This window comes from Bolinopsis microptera, chromosome 1, assembly GCF_026151205.1.
Source record: "Bolinopsis microptera isolate Bmic1 chromosome 1, MBARI_Bmic_1.0, whole genome shotgun sequence".
Taxonomy (NCBI): domain Eukaryota; kingdom Metazoa; phylum Ctenophora; class Tentaculata; order Lobata; family Bolinopsidae; genus Bolinopsis; species Bolinopsis microptera.
In genome coordinates, this window is record NC_087072.1 from 16,085,180 (window position 1) to 16,104,743 (window position 19,564).

At 40.1% G+C, this 19,564-nt stretch overlaps 2 protein-coding genes across 3 annotated transcripts in view; one reads left to right on the plus strand and one right to left on the minus strand.

The window, feature by feature from the left end:
- LOC134825979 (plexin domain-containing protein 1-like) overlaps positions 1-13,371 on the plus strand; it is a 31,877-nt gene extending 18,506 nt beyond the window's left edge. The window contains exons 5-13 of the mRNA XM_063838198.1: positions 52-183; positions 874-995; positions 2,327-2,441; positions 3,375-3,464; positions 4,234-4,309; positions 9,393-9,450; positions 10,221-10,317; positions 11,942-12,070; positions 12,245-13,371. Of these exons, the coding sequence (XP_063694268.1) occupies positions 52-183; positions 874-995; positions 2,327-2,441; positions 3,375-3,464; positions 4,234-4,309; positions 9,393-9,450; positions 10,221-10,317; positions 11,942-12,070; positions 12,245-12,405 (980 nt within the window). The 3' untranslated portion in view covers positions 12,406-13,371. The remainder of the gene's footprint in view (positions 1-51; positions 184-873; positions 996-2,326; positions 2,442-3,374; positions 3,465-4,233; positions 4,310-9,392; positions 9,451-10,220; positions 10,318-11,941; positions 12,071-12,244) is intronic.
- A 1,247-nt stretch (positions 13,372-14,618) lies between these two features.
- On the minus strand, positions 14,619-19,194 carry LOC134819419 (uncharacterized). 2 transcript variants are annotated; one of them, XM_063829366.1, is made up of 9 exons: positions 19,024-19,194; positions 18,763-18,846; positions 18,055-18,148; positions 17,623-17,790; positions 17,198-17,389; positions 16,725-17,015; positions 16,402-16,509; positions 15,520-15,681; positions 14,619-15,370 (listed from the first exon to the last, which is right to left on the minus strand). In XM_063829366.1, exons 1-9 carry the CDS (start codon positions 19,186-19,188, stop codon positions 14,985-14,987), a joined length of 1,650 nt encoding a protein of 549 aa, XP_063685436.1. In that variant the 5' UTR covers positions 19,189-19,194; the 3' UTR covers positions 14,619-14,984. The 2 variants fall into 2 exon arrangements, with proteins under 2 accessions (XP_063685436.1, XP_063685445.1); XM_063829375.1 differs by lacking the exons at positions 16,402-16,509; positions 16,725-17,015 and having other exon boundaries at positions 14,621-15,370.
- Between the last annotated feature and the right edge of the window lie 370 nt (positions 19,195-19,564).

Consider the following 19,564-nt stretch of genomic DNA (forward strand, 5'->3'; position numbering starts at 1 on the left):
CCTAACAGACTAACAATATCAAGCCAACTTTGTAACTAAACTCATTTACAGGTTTCATATCAATGATAGGAGAACCGTATCCAAGCCCCTACATGACAGAGACACTATATGTATCACCCCTAATGGCTAACTTCGCGCCCCGAGAAACGGATCCGACACAAGATATACGGATACATCAGGACGGTGAGTGTAGCTTGTTTTATGTTGCTCACGTACAGTATTTGCACGTGCAAATGTGCGAGTTGCACGTGTGTTGTGTGTGACGCGCTGAGAGCTGCCCGGCATCGTAAGGTTTACCTGGTAGAAATAGTGAGCATACTTTCAATAGCCTAACAAGTAACAAGACCTCTGAGGTGGGCGTGGACTGCTGAGAATTAGTGACGCTCCCCGCGACAATATATCGTGTCAAGATATGTATCTAGTTCAGTATCTCCTCTGCCAATACAAGGCCAGATATTTACCAACTAAAGATACTAAGTAAATGGTTTGTCACGTTTCCCCCCTCATAGGGTATAAGCTGGCAGTGTAAGATAAGGTTGATATCTTGTAATTGTTAAGGGCTTCCCCACCATTAAACACGTTGTAACGGTCTGATGGGTTTTGGTTTATTATAATCATTGTCTTGGCTCGAATAACACCACCATTGTTATAAACCTTCCTGGCCTCAAATTTACAATGAATCGATCAGTCTGCTAAATTCTTATAATGAAAATGGGATCAGGCTTTATTATTTTACGAGTTCTCCATGTTCCATTATTTTCCGCTGATTGAAGGGCCGAAATGTTAAACAGGTTTTCATATAAATCTGAATAATATGGACCAAAATGTTAGAGTTTTGCAAATATGACTATTAAAACAATGAATATTTTTCAGACGATATGTTTATAGTTCAGTGGAGCACGATGCTATTGGCTGAGGAGGAGTCATCAGACGGATATTTTACTTTTCAGACTCAGCTCCACAAAGATGGCACTATCAAATTTATCTACAAAGAGGTTCGTTTTAAACACCGACTAAATGATCGACTTTTAAAGTTTAAAAGCGTAAACCGCTCGTTCTATTTGACTCGTAATTGGGTTTTCAAAGAAATGTTTAAGTTTTTGCGGTAAGATTTTGGTTTGGGGCAGCATTTAAAGCATTTAATGAGGTGACTGGGGTTTTTGTTGTAACCACTAATCTAGAAAAGGTATGCTTTGATGACTATTTCAAATTCTTCCTCGCCACATCTGATTTACCGTAATTGCTGGAATTTTAATCACGACTGAGATCCCGAAAAATTGAAAAATTGCCAATTTTTCGGAGAAAAGGAGTGTATTTCTCACTCCACTGACAACTCCCTCTTTTCTGGACTCAGAATAACTGCAGAGAGTACACAAATGTATAGCCCGTGTTGACATATTACCTACTCAACCTCTAAGACACACACACACACACACACACACACACACACACACACACACACACACACACACACACACACACACACACACACACACACACACACACAACCCATTCCTCAACCTGTCTCTCACTGATACTTATCCTAATTTTACAAAGTATACAACCAAAATAATATGCCACACTCCTACCTGGCTGAATATGGCGGTATACCGTATAAATTCAGAAAAGAAGTCAGAATTAGGTTTTGGTGAAGTGCCAGTTAATTACAGATACTCGGGACCACATGCTAGAATCGTGGAAGGTTGTCATTTTATACCGACAAGATTCTCAACTTGTTTTTAGTACGTGTGTCCGACTCTGCGTCCGTGGGAAATTCTTTTATCAGCTTAACTTGATAATTGACAGTCATTGATTACTGACCTACCAAACGGAAATTGAGCTGGTCATTGGCCGAGAGTTAGATTATGCAATTGATAACGTTCTGGGTTGGCGGGATGTTGCGTATCTGGTTAATGTTGACTGGAGATATTTAAAGCCGGGTGGAAGAAAATACCCACGGTATCGTTTAAACGTGAGGTGATCTGGGCTCAATTAAGATTTTCCTCATCTAATTAGCTGGACATGCTCAGATTGTTTTTCTTTATAATGACAAGTGACAGGAGTCATTACGTGCCTCAATTAGGATGAATCTCTCGGACCCGGGCAATCGTAAAACCAGTCTGGCAGAGAGTAATCTCATAATCGAGTGAAGGTGTGGACTTATGAAGTTCGTGTACTCTTTCGGTGTTGATTTTTGGCAGCTCGAATGTCCGCCTGCTTTTCGGTCCTTCTTTAACAATATACGGTTGCACAAAAAACTAAACCTTTCATCATAATATATAGGAACACAACATGAGCTGCCTTTGATTTGCTCTTCTTTTTGCAGGTGCCGATAAGTGTAGCAGATATAGTTGACGAGACACACCCAGTAGTAGCTGGGTTATCAGGAGGTTACAGATACACACGACCCGAGGCAGACGGCGAGTACAAACTGCATCCAGGTGATTATCAAGTTTTTTTGACTTATTATATTTAAAGGAATACAAGTATATGGAGTATAGCCCTATAGGGCCAACCATAGGGCCCCGAGCAAGAGTCCGGACAATTATTACAGGAATTACGGATCATATTGTTGTGAATTTAGCAGCCTTAACATAATTTACTGCATGATTGTAATAAATTATGCTCCAAAGTTATTCATTATTTGATGAAAGTTTTAAATGAGATGCAAATTGCAAGGAAAGTGTTTACTGTATTTGTATGTTGTTCCTCTCGCAACACGGCTGAAATGAGAGAGTTGCTAAATGAGTCGGTGATGTTACCCCGGACACATGTAACCCCCGTATTTGGTAATAGTGGGACACTGGTACCCACTCGATGACAGGAAGCATCTAAACAGCTCATTGAGCTCCACTTTTCTGTCAAACAAGTGTCAAGTGTCCTGCACAATACCCCCAACGGGGCCAGCACCAGACCCAGCTAATCTCAACAGCTCCTGAGCTGGGTCACGTGACCCTGGTCACATGGTATACCAGAGCATGTCACGTTACTTCCAGTCGTAGTCTTGAGGTCTGAGGTTTTGGGGGTCCCATCAGAGAGGAACTGTATCAGGTCTCCCTACGTCAAGCAGCATGTAGTATTGTACCAGGTTCGGTGGGTACGGGCAACAGAATCTGCCTGAACAGAAACCCTTCGTACTGGGGATTTTGTAAGGTTGTCAACATAAAGAACCCTGGAAACAGAAGTAACTGTGTCGGGCAACACTGGACATTCCCTGTGTCAGTTTTATTATCGTCACCCTGCCTAGCTGCAGATAAAAATATCTCATCTGAGGCAGTTCCAAGGGGGTATAAACTAGACAAATATTTGGGACATTAACAGATAGTACTATCTTGTTTCAGATACACCCCCTAACAGATATTATCTTGTTTCAGACACTCCTGTATACGAAGCGTTCGATACGATAAACCTAAGTGAGAGTAGGATAGCCAGCGGTACGACCTACACCTTCATTCCACAACCTTGTAAGTCATTGTACTCGGCCTAACAAAGTAACAAACACCACGTACATGCACAGACCTTTCCAATAATTATTAATTACTGCAACATTTTCACTTGTGTTTTATTTTTCCGTGCGTGTCCGTGCAATGTCTCCCTACTCTCATTTTGAAGGGTTGCACTGAACTTTTAAAAACGTCTCGGGGAATCTGTCAAAAGGTATCGAATCTTTTAACTTGCATTAGTAAGTTGGTACATACTTAAACGGTAAACCTCGTGAAATTAGGAGGGTCCTATCTAATAAGCCAAGCTATTATGTTGGGAGCCCGGAGGGCAGGAGGCAGGGTGGGGGAGGCAATAACTAATATCATACCCATTATACAACTACATGCTACCTATAGGTGGATCCAATTTGGCATTTAGGTGACAGCTGGTACGCCTTAACTCCGACATTTCGACATGTACAATTTAGCTAACCACTAAATACCCATCCAATATGACTCGCCAAATGCCTGTGCACCTGCAATACCGTTTAACGTGCCGGCCAATCTTTGAAATTGGGCCAATCTTTTTTGGAACCGCTCCAAATAGTTTATACCATACATGTACCATGATCATTGATCAACTGATTACCGTAGAATAAACGGTGCCACAATACTGAAACCCTCAATGCCCTTTTCCTTGCCCAAATTTACCGGGTACCAGTGAAACAAACCCCCGGAATAATCCCTACCCCCATCCCCCCATCCCCCCCAAGTGCTGGCTGCTGGTCTGTAACTGAGTTTACATTTTCAGCTTGTCTCGAGGAAAACTCGTGCAGTAAATGCAGGGCCCGCTCAGACCACTGTCACTGGTGTCCCACTATTCAGAGGTATGTTCAATATATCATTAAACCCCGTCTTGTCTGGGTCGATTGTTTTATATTTTTTATATTGATCTCCACAAGTAAAGTCTAGACAACACCAATACTCCAGACATTTAGGAGAAGTTAAGCTGACAATTACCGACCTCAGACTTGACCTGGACATCGATCATACCATGGTTTTATTGCGATGCTTTTTACATAATATTTAGGTAACCGATATAGCTGCGATGAGCTCGACAGATCGTAGACCAAATTTTATTCCCTCCCGACAGATTCCAAAGCATTACGACAAATTATCATGTCGGCAATAAACTGACAAACTGACCCGAGTTTTTTGTTGGATCCCAACTTAATGACTCAATAATTCGAGCTTAAAACCAAATTAGTGTTTAAGAGCTTATGCAGTCTCCACGTAGTTGGCCGTATCCCTTACTCCACAATCCCTCCAGGCTTGTTACAGCATGTTTAAAATACAAGGGCGTGTCCTGGATCTGAGGATCTAGCCGTCGGGGCTGGTAACAGCTCTGCAATATGTACAAAAGACCATTGACAATTAGTCAAATGAAGACTAGGCAGTGTATTTGCTGTCAGTTTATTTTACAACATCTCTCTCTCCTACCCCAGCTTTCACTCATAATGTCCGCTAATTTAGCCTGCCCTCCTACAAAGGGATGCCGGCTTACCCTGAATGTTGGAGAACCTGGTGTAGTGCTGTACTGTAGATACTGGTACAGTGGTCCTGTGTCCAGTACAGTAACACCACAGCTGGACAGGGTGGTATGCTCTTCTGTCTCTCTCTCTTTCTGTGGACCAGGTTCCCCTCTACATCATATCCCATAGTTTAATGACTGGCAATCAACACGAGTACAACACGCGGTCAAGTCCTTTTGTTCCTCTATCCGGAGCACTATCCACCAACAATACTCCTTCATTAGGTTTTAATTAAAAGCTTGAGCTGGATGCCAAGTGAGCTCCCCAGCATGATGATCAATGTGAGTGTAACTCTACTGGTTGGTTGGCATGGCCCAGTCAGGATTCCTGCCCTGTATTTGTGTATTGATCATTAAGTGTAACAATTCCAGCGGAACCAATAATGTGGATCCCAGTCATGATGACTCTCCTGCTCTCTCTCTCTCCCTCCTAACCCCCATTTGGTGGGCTCCCTGGAGCCTGGTAGACGGATCAAATTGTGTCCTGTTAATTTCTGATTCAGTAAGAGATCACTCTAACTCCTGCAACAAATTAGTCATGTTTTGTGTGTTACACTGAGATTTGCGACTCTCCAAACCCGATTCCCATTTGACCGGCCTCTCCTCCCTTGAAGATCTCTAAATTTGTTGGACTGTTATAGCAGTATCATATTAATGTATCGGGCATTTGATACAGAGAGAGAGAGAGAGAGAGAGTATCGACGTGGGGATTGTGGTTTATGTAATGTTGAAGCGATTCAGTGTCGATTATTAGGTCCGATACTGAGGCGCCAACTCTGGGAGAGATAATGTAGAGGTATGACCTCACAATTTCAATTAAAAGATAAGACTGTGTCCCGATGTGTGAGAGAGAAAGAGAGCAAGGGGAAGTTCAAAAAGAGGCCATGTCATTAAATTCCTCTCATGTTTCAATAGTTGAGGGGTGTTGGAGCAGACCCTTATCAACAAGGTGGTGCAGCGGTGGTAATACATCCGGTCTACGGTGGGCCTGGTAGAGGTTTTACACACATATTTTCTTGTGGCTAATTGGCTAGTTACCAAAAATTTGTTTATAAAATCTGAAATCTCCATAACATTTAAGTAATCGTTTGTATATGTCGCATCAACAGGTCGATATTAACATCTCGATTCTCAAACATTTACAATGTCCAAATTACATAATTTATGGATATTTAAAGCCAATAACCAATTTAGTTTAAAGTATCGACAAAATTTCCGACCAGTCGTTTGATTAATGAGAAGTGAGTACACATCCGTTTCACATACAAGCTGAAGAATATTCTAGATTCGAGTGTCAAGATATAAAATATTCTACATCTAAAACGAGTGTAAAGAACAATAGGCAGAACTTGGCCCCCACCCGATACTTTGGTTGAGTAGCTAGCTTATATTGGAGCTACAAATTGCAAGGGTAAAATAGGGTGCTAGCTCGAGTACACGTACCACCTGAATGTGGTGATGTTTGTGTCTGATGTTTGTGTGTGATGTTTGTGTGTGTTGTTTGTGTGTGATGTTTGTGTGTGATGTTTGTGTGTGATGTTTGTGTGTGATGTTTGTGTGTGATGTTGGTGTGATGTTGTGTGATGTTTGTGTGTGATGTTTGTGTGTGATACACAGAGTCCAATGTCTATGGCCCCGTTAAACGGGTCTTAAGTACATTGTCTTGAAGATGCCTTATTAACTCCGATAATTGATTACCCTGTTATATAGCTAATATATAAGTACACGGCCCCCCGATCATCGTGGTCAGTGTGGTCTTTGTATTTAACAGAATGGAATTATGTGTAATTTGTACCCTAAGGCTTTTGCCGTTGAAAGTGAGCTTAGAACCTTCATTTGCATAACAAAAAAACCCTCATTTTACTTGTGGAATACAGAATATAGAATGTACAGAGAGTGGAAAGTGGAGTATAAATAATAGACACGTAAACATGTAGACACGTACTACAGAAGTGTGGATATTTTTAAGTGAGCTGATTAAATGAAATTTGTCCCAGATTTGAGAGCAACTATCGGCAGGGGGTGATTACGGTAGCTGGGACCTAGAACTGAAGAGTTGGATTACACAACTCGAGTCAAGACTCTGGCCCTAAATGGGCTGGTACCGTTATCAGGGGGCAATTAGTCGGTTCCGAATTGGAGCCTGCCAAATCACCACACCATTCCTTGTTTTAAAGGGTTGATGGACTGATTACTCTTATATTATATGTAATGACCCCCTCTCTCTCTCTGTGTGCAGTTTCAGTGATCTCATTATAATGATCCCCTCATATTATCATCTGATAAGGTGGTGAGAGCAATCCCGCAACTTACAATCCACTCCAGTCAGCCAGTTAGCCGTGAACCACAGCATACAAGCAAGCACGGGCCGTATTACCGTTCATCTCTCTATCTGTGAAGTAGTGCCAAGCTGTCTACTGCCACAAGGACTGAGAGGCAATCTCAGACTCGGACTCACGCCAGACGCTGCATGATTGCTGGGAAAACTGTTCGTGATCGATTTAATTATTTTCAGACATTGTTATGGATTGTGGCAGATTCAATTGGTATGAGAAAGTTCGGGAGCGAATTAGAGCGTTTCGAGGTGGAGTGGATAAGATCTGGTGTGGTGTGTTTCTCTTTCTTAACTCGAGTTAATTTAAGTGGGAAGCGGTGGTGGGATCGGGTCTTAACATTACGACGCTACTGGCTACGTAACAATATGAATAATATGCAGTAAAAATACAGATAAAATACTGTCATTATGCAGTTAAAATGCAAAATACGGTTACTAAATTCTAACCCACATCATTGGCTACATTCTTGTCTCAAATAAGTATGTGATTTGGCAGGAAGCTGTATATTTACAAGTCGTGTAAGGACTTTTTTAAACCTTGGTGCTCTGGTATCGGACCGCTCCCCCACAATATTTATCAGTTTATGTAAAATATTCAAATTATTCAAAACACACAACATTTCATCCATTCACAAAGTTTAAAACCCCATTCCTCCCATTCCTCCCAACTTAAAACTAGCTCCAGAGAAATGACTTCCAACCGAGCAAGATCGCTTCTAATTGTTAACTGTAACCACCTTACGTTGTGTGTAACTCTTCATTTGTAGAGTCAGTCAGCACTCAGAGCAGAACACAAATCCTACATTGAATCAAGACTCTTGAAAGGAAGAGCCCCCACTTTCCATGATGGCCACAAAGTGAGCCCAATAACTGTAACTAACTGACAGGGGTCCACATCAGATGATTTAGGATTGTATTACTGACTTTAAAGTTAGCGGCAACCACCACCGGTGGTTGTTACTCATCAATCTGGAGTACAGTAGATCCACAATATAATCGACTGTAACCGAATTATAGCTCTATTACAGGGCAGGTAATTGGTACTGTTGTATACTACCTGCAGCATAATATGTTTAATACTGTGTATTTAATACGGTTAGTACTTCGTTATATATATATATATATGAGAGCTGGAAGCTGCTGTGTGAGACGGACTGTAATTGGCGAAATTATCGAATGTTGGGTGGAATGTGGGGTGAGCTACCGACCTTTCAACAGTAACCACCAGGTTACAAACTTCACCAAGTTAGTATACCGCTCATCATACGATAACGTGAGCAAATCTAAATTTAGCAGTTTAGCAGTAATGAATTGGTATCACTCCTGCACATTTACGATGCTACTTTCCTATTTACAATCAGCAGCGGAATTATCAAATATTCCTGCGATGCTGTATATCTGTAGTGGGAATCTGTTGAAAGTTATTTCCCCTCCCTCGCAAGGGCACATCTCTAAGAATGTTGGTGTATGTGCGAGACTGATCCGGATTCCGGCTTGGTGTGTCCGAGTACCATTCCAAGAAAAAAGTCTCAGAACCTCGGCCTAAATCTCGGTTTAACATGCTAGTGAGCCATTGTTACTTTCGTAATGGCGTAAGTGATGCATGAGCCCGTGGTTTTTTGTGGGTGTGGAGTTGGTATTTGGAAAAGTTTCAAATAACTCTGAGTAAAACTAAACTTTACGTGGAACAATTTTATAATATTATGATGTAAACGCTAAATAATTCTGTAACTAGTTAAAACCTTTAAACTTCTTGAACTCAGACTACATCAGCCCCTCCCAAAGCCAAATCGACAGAATTTACTAATACAACAGTCACCAGACAGACTCAAAGACGATTTTTCAGTTTTAAGACTTTCAAGTTCTACCATTTCCATCCTTTCATGATTTATCTAATCATGACTCAGACAAATCCGCAATGGCCCGATTCTTTTATCTTAAATGGTTTATATTATATAAACTTTCTTACCAACTTAAATTATTACAGCAAAGTATGCACATTTGTGTGTTCCAATCTCAAGTTTAATTAACATTAATTTTACAGATGTTCAACGGGTAGAGACTCTCTAAAACCACAGTGGGATGCTTCTTGCAGGATCTTGGTATGTGTTAACCCGACAAGCAAGATAATTATTATTATTTTCCTCAAATATCATAAACGACATTAATCTAATAATTCAATCTTCATTGACGTAAAATGTTTACGAATAGATTTTTAGCCTGTTTATTTTGTCCTAAATTAAGTGTTCCCAGACAAAAATTTTTTCCGGTAAAAATAATAAAATTAAGCGTTTGATAAGCGATAACGGCTAGGCATTGCACCCCCAAATCGATCATCTAATCTTGCCCTAATAGGGCCGATCATTATCGCTGAACAGAGCAAATTAAATTGTAGATAGATTGTCTGGCCCGGAAGTACTGAGAGAAAATTCCCCTTATTTAATAATCATTCCGATGCACGAAAAAGGTTAGACGCAGCTTCGCACAATATATTTTTATTTACAGCAGGGCTTTGGCAAGAATATTGTATGGCATTGCTAATCTATTCGAAAGAATTTTGCTATATGGAAGAAATCTCTGAAATACCGGGCTCTTTGTGATTATACCGCTTATTTACGCGGAATGTCTGCCGATAAAAAACTATGAGTATCCGGCTGACGGTCTAACAAAGTTACAATTACTTATAAAACATAAAGCTGGTATTCAAGTGAAAGAATACCAACCAAAGCATGCTTAATCTTTAAAAACTCCATCGGAATGCTGAATATTGACCTTTTAAAAGTTGCGCGAGACGTCGTCTGGCAGTAAAAATCAGAAGACACTCAACTTTAGGATTGACAATCTCTAAATGTCTGACGCTTTATGTTTTCAGTCAAAGAGCGCTTGTGAGGACGAAGTAGTGAACGTAACAGTAACGGCTCCAGATAGAGCTCCTCTTACTGATCCCTCTCACCTGTCTAATAAACCAGGTCAGTACAAACTGGATATTGCGCACGTGTGTTGTGGCGCACGTGCATTGTAGCGCACGTGCAATTTATTGTACCTTAACGTGGCAAATGAGTATTATACTCTAAGTGTCAGGCACCTAGTCGGTTCGTTCCATTACGGTTGAGTGTTAAATGCTAGACAATGAGTCTTAAATGTGAGAACGATGTCCCAGTAGAATTGTCAATTGATGATCAGTCAATGTCGAGTATAATTAGAGAGTTAGAGGACAGGGTTGTACCCCTGAATTAGAGGACAGGGTTGTACCCCTGAATTAGAGGACAGAGTTGTACCCCTGAATTAGAGGACAGGGTTGTACCCCTGAATTAGAGGACAGGGTTGTACCCCTGAATTAGAGGACAGGGTTGTACCCCTGAATTAGAGGACAGGGTTGTACCCCTGAATTAGAGGACAGGGTTGTACCCCTAAATTAGAGGACAGGGTTGTATCCCTGAATTAGAGGACAGGGTTGTACCCCTGAATTAGAGGACAGGGTTGTACCCCTGAATTAGAGGACAGGGTTGTACCCCTGAATTAGAGGACAGGGTTGTACCCCTGAATTATAGGACAGAGTTGTACCCCTAAACCTTATCTGAACTCTCTCTGAACCTTCTAGAACCCACTTTATACCTACCTGGTACTATTCATACCCTCTTTAACACGTCTAGCTGCAAAACCACCCCTCCACTTTGACACACAACAATATCTAGACACGGTAACCATGGTAACGATGATATCGTTTACCAGATCACCACAACCAAGATATGATGTCTACAGTAACCATAGTGCTCCAGGCTCCGCATTACAGTGTACTTTTAGCCGTGTGTGTGTGTGTGTGTGTGCGCGTGTGTGTGTGTGTGTGTGTGTGTGTGCGCGTGTGTGTTGTGTGTGTGTGTGTGTGTGTGTGTGTGTGTGTGTGTGTGTGTGTGTGTGTGTGTGTGTGTGTGTGTGTGTGTGTGTGTGTGTGTGTGTGTGTGTGTGTGTGTGTGTGTGTGTGTGTGTGTGTGTGTGTGTGTGTGTGTGTGTGTGTGTGTGTGTGTGTGTGTGTTTACCTGTAACTACTCATGACCTGACTAAGCTCTGTAATTGTCCACTCAGGCTCTCAACCCTGACTAGACAATGATGCGTGGTAATGTAGTGGTCGCTGTATTATATACTACAAGTTATAACTAAAGTTATAGTAGCCTGTAGTACAAAGCCTCCACAGTATTTATTTACTTGCATCCTCCTTCTCGTTGGGGGATGATGGTTTGGGAATATAAGCGCAGGGGCTTACATTACACACTCTGCTTACCAGACAAGTCATTATGTGTTTCAATTAAACAATGTTTGTCAACCGCGAAGGCTTGTTACTGTCACCATTGTTGTGGGAAAAACCTCAGGATTCACACGGCATCAGGCTACTTTAACAAGAGTTTAGCAGTTTTAAGAGATCAACTTTGTCTCGTATATAATGGTTGTTCCGTGACTGCTGCTCAAGAATTTTTGCGGAGGTTGGAAACAGTAATTCGATGAAAACCCGGCATAATTCTTTTGTAAATGTTTTTAAAAACTTAAACGGTTCTCATTATCTCAATTATCAGCTTATCTAATCACGGGGCCCCCCAGGTTCGATGACAACAGAAAAAACTAGAGACATAACAGACACCCGCCACCTACCTACGATCCACGAACAGGATGAACAGAATACAAATAACACTGATATGGTCGTTATCAAGGCTCTACTTATATCTACCTGTGAGTATACAGCTCTTATTTTTATCCTTTTAAAAAGATATTTGGTATCCAAACTTTGATTTCCCCGTATTTGTAAATTTTCTCAATATTTACAAATCCTCTTATGGTTAGGATATATTCTAAACATTGAAACACGATTTCATTTCTAAGATTTTGAACTATTTTTTCGTTTAGGTACGATAGTATTACTGTTAATAGTAGCGACGGTCTTAGTTCGGCGCTATGGCTGGCGGAGCACAATCTTCATGTCGCACGTGAAGCTAGAAAACAAGGGATGCCACTGTAATGAAGAAGTGAACCACACCCTCATCAAGGTGGAGGATTCCAGCACGTGATATCATGATAGGGACTAGAATGTTCTAAAATTTTCTGCCGATCTATATAAGATATAGGATGAGATGTATGATTATCCTGTGAGAAGAGTAAAGAAGTAGGTGAAATGTATGAAGATGAGGTAGGATGTGACGAGAAAGAAGAGGATGATGGATTTATCTGTGGTATGAGGTGACGAAATATTGAGACAACAAACTGAAGCGAGACGTGTGTCAATATTCGAGCCGATTGAGATAATTTAACACTAAATGACTGATGATTTATGCAATCTGATTTATTTCGTTTGATACATAATTTATTTTTATATGTCTTATTCTGCACAATTTTTTACTGCACATGATGAACCATTTATTTTCTTATGTATACATTCATCCTTGAATTTTACCGCAAGACTACAATGACGAATATTTTTTCTTTTCTTCGAGTTTCTTCGTTACGATGCTATTGTTGAAGAGGACTACATTTATCTAACTATTGAGTTAGGGGCCAACATAATATTACGTAATCACTGAGGGGAGGAGGATGGTTCTGAATGATTACGCTAATGTAATTTATTCACTACAGGTATGTTGTTTGTAGCTACAACGGGGTCTAAAAATGGCCAAAAAGTGATTACGTAATATGTGAACGAGTATAACTATAATAGAGATGGAGCATACTAAATCTGGGCTGCACAAGTTAGCAGACTTACTGTAGTCCTCGAATAAAACCAGGGCACATTCTTGCAAGTAAAGTAACGTCTCGCTTGTAAACCTACAATGTGGTTTGGGAGGTTGACATTATAGTGGTCCTGCAATTTTTATAACAGTGTGTTCAAATATATGATATATTGTTTGACCACATGACGTGACGATAAAAAACTCGAGTAAGTTTATGATGATGATGATATGTTTATTCTTTTTATTATTGTCTTTTACCGTCCTGATGTAATAACACACATGTAAATGGATAAATGTATCATACCGCAACACAGAGAGTTTTATTTACTCCCACCTACAAAAGGGTCGAGTGTATGAAATTGTGGGCTGTGGATAAGAACAGCTGCACTGGCTTTGTTGTGAAATGTTCCTGTGAACTGGCAATTCGTTATGGGAGTTAACTAATTACAAATTATTTTGACATACACCGAATCACAGAATGTTAAGTCATTGAAAGTCTTTTTAATATCTCCTTTTTATGCTTGCAGCTGCATTTTGATGGTTCATGGCACTGCGCGGAATTATAATTAGGAAGATTATGGGCCATCTACTTAGGACGTCCGCCAAAATCGCAGATTTTCAGACCACCCCTCCCACTGTCCAGGTGTGTCCGAATTTTCAAAACCTCCCCCGGACGTCCGGATTTCCAGCTAATAAAACCAACTCAAATTCATTGTTAATAAAATGTGTAGTTACTTAAAATAGACAATAATACATTTAGTGTCGAACAATTTCAGTACAGTTACATTTAAGTACTTGTTCAAAATACAGGGATCTAAACTTACAGAGTAATTAGTGTCAAAGAGTTGAAATAAATGGGACTTTTTCGTTAATTCTGCCAAAACGTCCGGATTTGTCCGAAATTCCAATTTGCCGGACGTCCTAAGTAGATGGCCCCTTAGTAAGTTTCGATCCCTACCTAGGCTATACCTGGGCTATACAGATGGTATGATTTATGAAGGTGGTCATGAACGATACACTCCATCATAACGATTACAATTCATGCAGCAGCAACAAGCCCACCAGAAAAGAGGAGTCCTGGTAACTGGCATGTTCAGGCCAATTTCATATTACTTTCATGCACATCACTATGGGTCCTGTAAATAACTATTAACTGGATTTTCGACACGCTGGCCCCCACTGAGATGTACACAAGTTATGGGACCTGCCCCAAAATCATGATAAAATCCGGCTGGTTGGAACGCGCGAACTTGAAATTGTGATAAAATTTTGCCAACGCTTCCAAAACAAAGATTAATTAAGGAAGCGCGCGCCGTAAACCATGCTTTCTCGCGCGGCCAGTTCAGTATGCAAGACGATGTGAATATTTAGCTGGAATGATGCCAGATTCAGTTACAGAATGTCTGATGCTTGCTTGTTATGTTGCAAGGGCGTGTTCATGATTGTCCTACAACAAGCAACACAAGGATTTTTCATTTCATGACATGTGACGCCAGGCTATTTTCCTGAATTACTTTTGATCGAAACAAATCGACAATTGATACAATAATTGTTTTGTCACAATGGAGAATTTAAAACAAGTTAACAAGAAAATTTAGCTAAGAAATGTCTCATTATCAAAATATCACTTCAATTGTATCCAAAACACACACGTCTAATTTGGCAAGTATCGGAAACTTTGGCCTATTTAAATCACGTACAAGATTCATAAATACAATGTATTGTAATGAGGAACGTTGTCATGAGTTTAAAGAAAATCAGCAGTCAAATGAAGTATCCACGAAATTTTTGTTCAAATATTAATCATGTGAAATTTAGGATAGGCGTACGTTCAATTCGGATAGATATCACTATAAGTTATTTCACTTCTTGAAAAAAGAATCTATCATATATTCAAATTTCTCCGATACTGAATTTCACTTTCAGTCGTACGCGTAATCCCCTGCGTACTCCCCGTGGGTATTAACGTACGTGCCACTATGTGATCTCTGCCGCTCCATTTCAATTTCAAAATCTAGTGTGCTGTCCCTGCGCAAGAAGCTATCCAGATCGCGATCGGCCGAAGTAGACATACTAGAGCTAACGTAAATAGGTCCCGAACCACCCTCTTCAACTTCTTCTATCCTCCTCTGATAGTCGCTCTCTGTGCGTGGGATACTCTCACAGAAGCTGGAACCGATGGTTGAGCCCTGGGAGTCCAGGCGAGTAGTGTGGCTGAAGGAGTCTAATCTGTCGCTGCCTACGATACCACATGTACTGCTGGCTATGGAGTAATTTCGGGTGTTGCAGACTTCAGCTTCTTTCCGACCTGGAGAAGAACCAGTTTTCATGTTGTTTTATGGTAAACAATCTTAAACTAAGATCAAACCAAATTGGATCGTTTAATCAATATTTATATATCTTAAAATTGCATTGCCATAAATGCATTGAAAATATCATTCATTATGTCTCCCAAACCTGTGTTGATGGGACAGTAGTAAGGGGTAGACATGGCTGCGGGGGGTACGACATCAGTCATACTGTCCTGTTTGTCAGGTCTGTCAGGTACTCTGGAGGATATGGACCCGAGTGAGGGCCGGCATGTGTACCTCAGCGACTGACTGCTCAGAGGTGCGTTAGCTGAAGGAAGAAGTAGTGTTATTGATAGAGAAATAGTTCAGTATGATGTTATCTATAATATTTGTCTGTGAGCATTCTGACATTGTTGCCGATGTTCTGTTAAACAAACCGTTCAGAAGACAGGGGTGCAATATCTCAATGTAATGGAGAATGTCGAAAGGTTACGGTTACTTTCATGTAACAACTACAACGTTTTGAGTTCTTTGCTAATACTGTTATAAACTTAATTAACACAGAAATACGTGTACATTTGCAATTAACATCATAACTTCCAGGATGATAATGCAGCAATATCATGCTAGGTTATTCTCGCATTGGGCTACTCAAATTTAAGTTTAAGAATAATACACATGATAGGACAGTCGCTGTAAGGTGTAAGATATAGCTTATAGTTGATCTATGAGAGCAATGTATTCTGTACGGAAAGCACCGTAGAACAAAATCTTGGCAATATAAGTACTTCTGGACCACCCTGTATAACTACATGCAAATTCGAACATGACGGCCCTTTCCCATCTTCACGGTTAATGATCATGTTAGATGGAAATTTTCCACAGAAGCTATGTGTTATTACGAAAAACTCAATCACAACTGCAGGTACATCAACCTACATAATATATCATGCTGCAACATAAACCATGCAAAAGTCACGACCATGCTAAGCCACAACAATGCTTTGAGTGAACCATGCGAGTAATCTCACTGATAAAGTATCAGTACCGCTTTCAGTTTCAGGTTCTTCTTCGATCTCTTCAAATACTTGTGAAGCTCGGTCGATGAAGCTCGGTGAAGTTCGGTCCGCCACTATTTTTGGTTTTCGTATCACAACTGCACAAAAATCACAAAATATTAAAAAGCAAGATATCTGCATACGAATCAGACAATAAAAAACAAGTTAGGCCGGAAAACAAAGGAGAGACCTATTAATAGCATAATTATCTGGGCACGTTGGAAATGGTAGCACAGACCGAAATAAAATAGTGGAATTTACGTTATATTATATATATTATCTAAGAAGAATCTCCGAACATGCAAGGACCTACGATAAGTGTCCTCAGATTTCCCGAAGTATAAACCAGGTTCAAATTCGCAGAGGGACTGACGAGCAGGACGACTAGCAGCACTATCATTCCGTCCACGATTACCAATTTGATCCTCCGATTGTGCCCTTTTGAAGCTAGTGTACTTCTTGTGCTCAAACTTGTAGGTAAATGTAGGGGAGGGTGTGGGGGAGTCTTGTGCAACCGGGGAGAGTAAGGGAGAGGAGGGCATTTCAGGCTGGAGGCTGTACCGGGCTTTAGCACCACGGTTTTTCAGGTATTCGCTAGGTAGGTCTATCATGGGCAGGAAAAGGAGATGTTTTAAGTTTAAAGAATATCCAAGGGATGCGATATTCTCAGGATAAGAAACGATATACATATTATTGATGAAGATTAATGATTAGAATTTTTTAACGACTCAATAGCTATAAAAAAATCTATAGATCTGTTAGTAGACAGATAAAGTTTAAAATTACATTTTCTCTCCGGGCCGGGTCGAAGAAGGACCGGACTGTTTCTTTGCTGGGGGCTGGGAGTGGGTGATCTCAAGAGCTCATCAATCATGTCATCACTGTCATAACACTCACTGGGCATTCTAATACGGTGATTTGGATTGACTCTATGCATAACTGGCGTCTTCTGGAGTGACATGGTGCTCACCGGCAACGCTGTAAAAATAGAGTTGAGGATTAATTTTTTTCACTTACGCCTACGGCGAATCAAATCATCCCTATCATCGAACTTTCCCACCATAAAGACAATCATGATTAAATTCTGAACGAAGGAAAATTCTGTAACTATACATGCCACAACGATATTACGAAAACATACTTATATGGTATATAAGGCACCCCACCCCAGAGGGAGCACGATCGCCTCCCTGCACCCCCGGTACACTTACTCAAACTTAATCCCACTGATCCAAGCGGTCGACTCTCCTCGTATGAGTACGCTTCTCGGCACCCTATGTTGTTTTTGTCCGCGTTAGCACAGCAGCTCCATTTATCTCTCTTGTAGTGGCCCGGGTGGTACTGTGACTGCATCCGGTGATCGTTATACGCCGAACAAACTGCAACAAAATGTGACATTTATTGATATGACACGTACCTTATGATCGTGTAACAGACGTATATGCATATATTTTCATAGCATGCACCGCACCCTTACTCATACTACGCATATTTAAACCATAAATTTCCACAGATTTATAAATTCCAAAATGCGTTGCACTATTTTCTGTAGATTAACACAGCTGTAGAGCAGATTCGCAGAAAACACCCGCCCAATTCCCGCAGCTGATTCTACTCAAGAGATAATTTGGAGTTGTACTCACGTTTTCTTACGTGGATCTTCCATGATTCTCTCATGTCGTGATCCTTGGCTTGGATATACAGATGAAACATCTTCCCTTTTTCCAAATACCCTACCTGCAGCACGGAATATACAGTCAATCACCATTAAACATAATTAAAACATAATTAAAACATAATTAAAACATAATTAAAACATAATTAAAATATAATTAAAACATAATTAAAACACAATTAAAACATAATTAAAACATAATTAAAACTTTGACTCTATATCCACAGTTATTCACCATGGATTTGTTTGTTATTAAATAGTTTTTCATAAATTTTTGGATTTAGATTAATTCGATGTAATGGGTCCAAGTTACTGCGGACATAGTTCACTATGTGTTTACCGTGTTTGGGTGCCCATCATATTTTACAGATGGGGGCGATATTTTGAACGATTCTATTTTATATTCATCTATTGCTGTACTCTGTAAAATTTGAAAAGTATTTAATAAAAACATAATTAAAACATAGTTAAAACATAATTACAGGCTCTAATAATGTAGTTTTACGAAGAACTCAAGCCTCATATTGCATGTTTTCCTGCGCGTGTCCAAATGCAACATATAATTAGAACATAAGATGAAATATTGTCAAACAAATTAAAGACCATAATGATATAAAATAAACTAATATTAAATGAGCTGACTTAGTTAATAGAGATATAAGTGTGCACTGTGCACCTGAAAGACGTGGGGGCGGTTAAAGGAGCATTCCTCAACGTCCTCACAGATCTTGATACCCATCACACTCACGCTACCACGTGTCTGGAGTAGTTTAACAGTCAATATTAACATTTTATAAACACTAGTTTAACAGTCAATATTAACATTTTATAAACACTTTTATTTAATAATTGATTTGGGTGGTTCTGATTAAACTTATCAACGTAATTCCTTGGCCAACTTTTAGGCTGATAGATAAATTGGGAACATTAAGTCTACCTGTTTTCCATCTTTACTTTTGTATACCAGCTGATGCTTGTACAGAACGAACATTCTTGTCTGGAACTTGGCGACGGTTGTGGCTTTCTTCATCATTCGTCTCTTCTGCATCTCATCTTGAATTATTGGTGGCAGCACTTTGGTGGCTGCTGCCATTTTGCTCATGCTCTTCTTGCTGCAAGGAGAATTACGGAGGTCATTTTCGTTTTCGACTTTCAAAGTCAAACAAAGAATGTTATTTACGGAGACTAATTTGTCCCTGATGTCCTACTTATAATAATAATGGATTTTACTGGTAATTTATCAAATTATCTTATTATCAATGTTACTTTAATTCGTATTAGAGCTTAGAGCCAAAGTCAGCGGCTCCATTTCAACAAAAATGTTAGTAATTTTGAGAGGAAGGTGCGATGAGAACTAAGCAAATAATAGCAAAAATAATAGCGGGACTGCTATAAACAAGATGAGGAGAGTGTGTCGTGATGGAGGAAGTTCAAAAGCAAAAGTTGGAGCTTCTTAGTCTTCCCTGGCGCTGTTTACT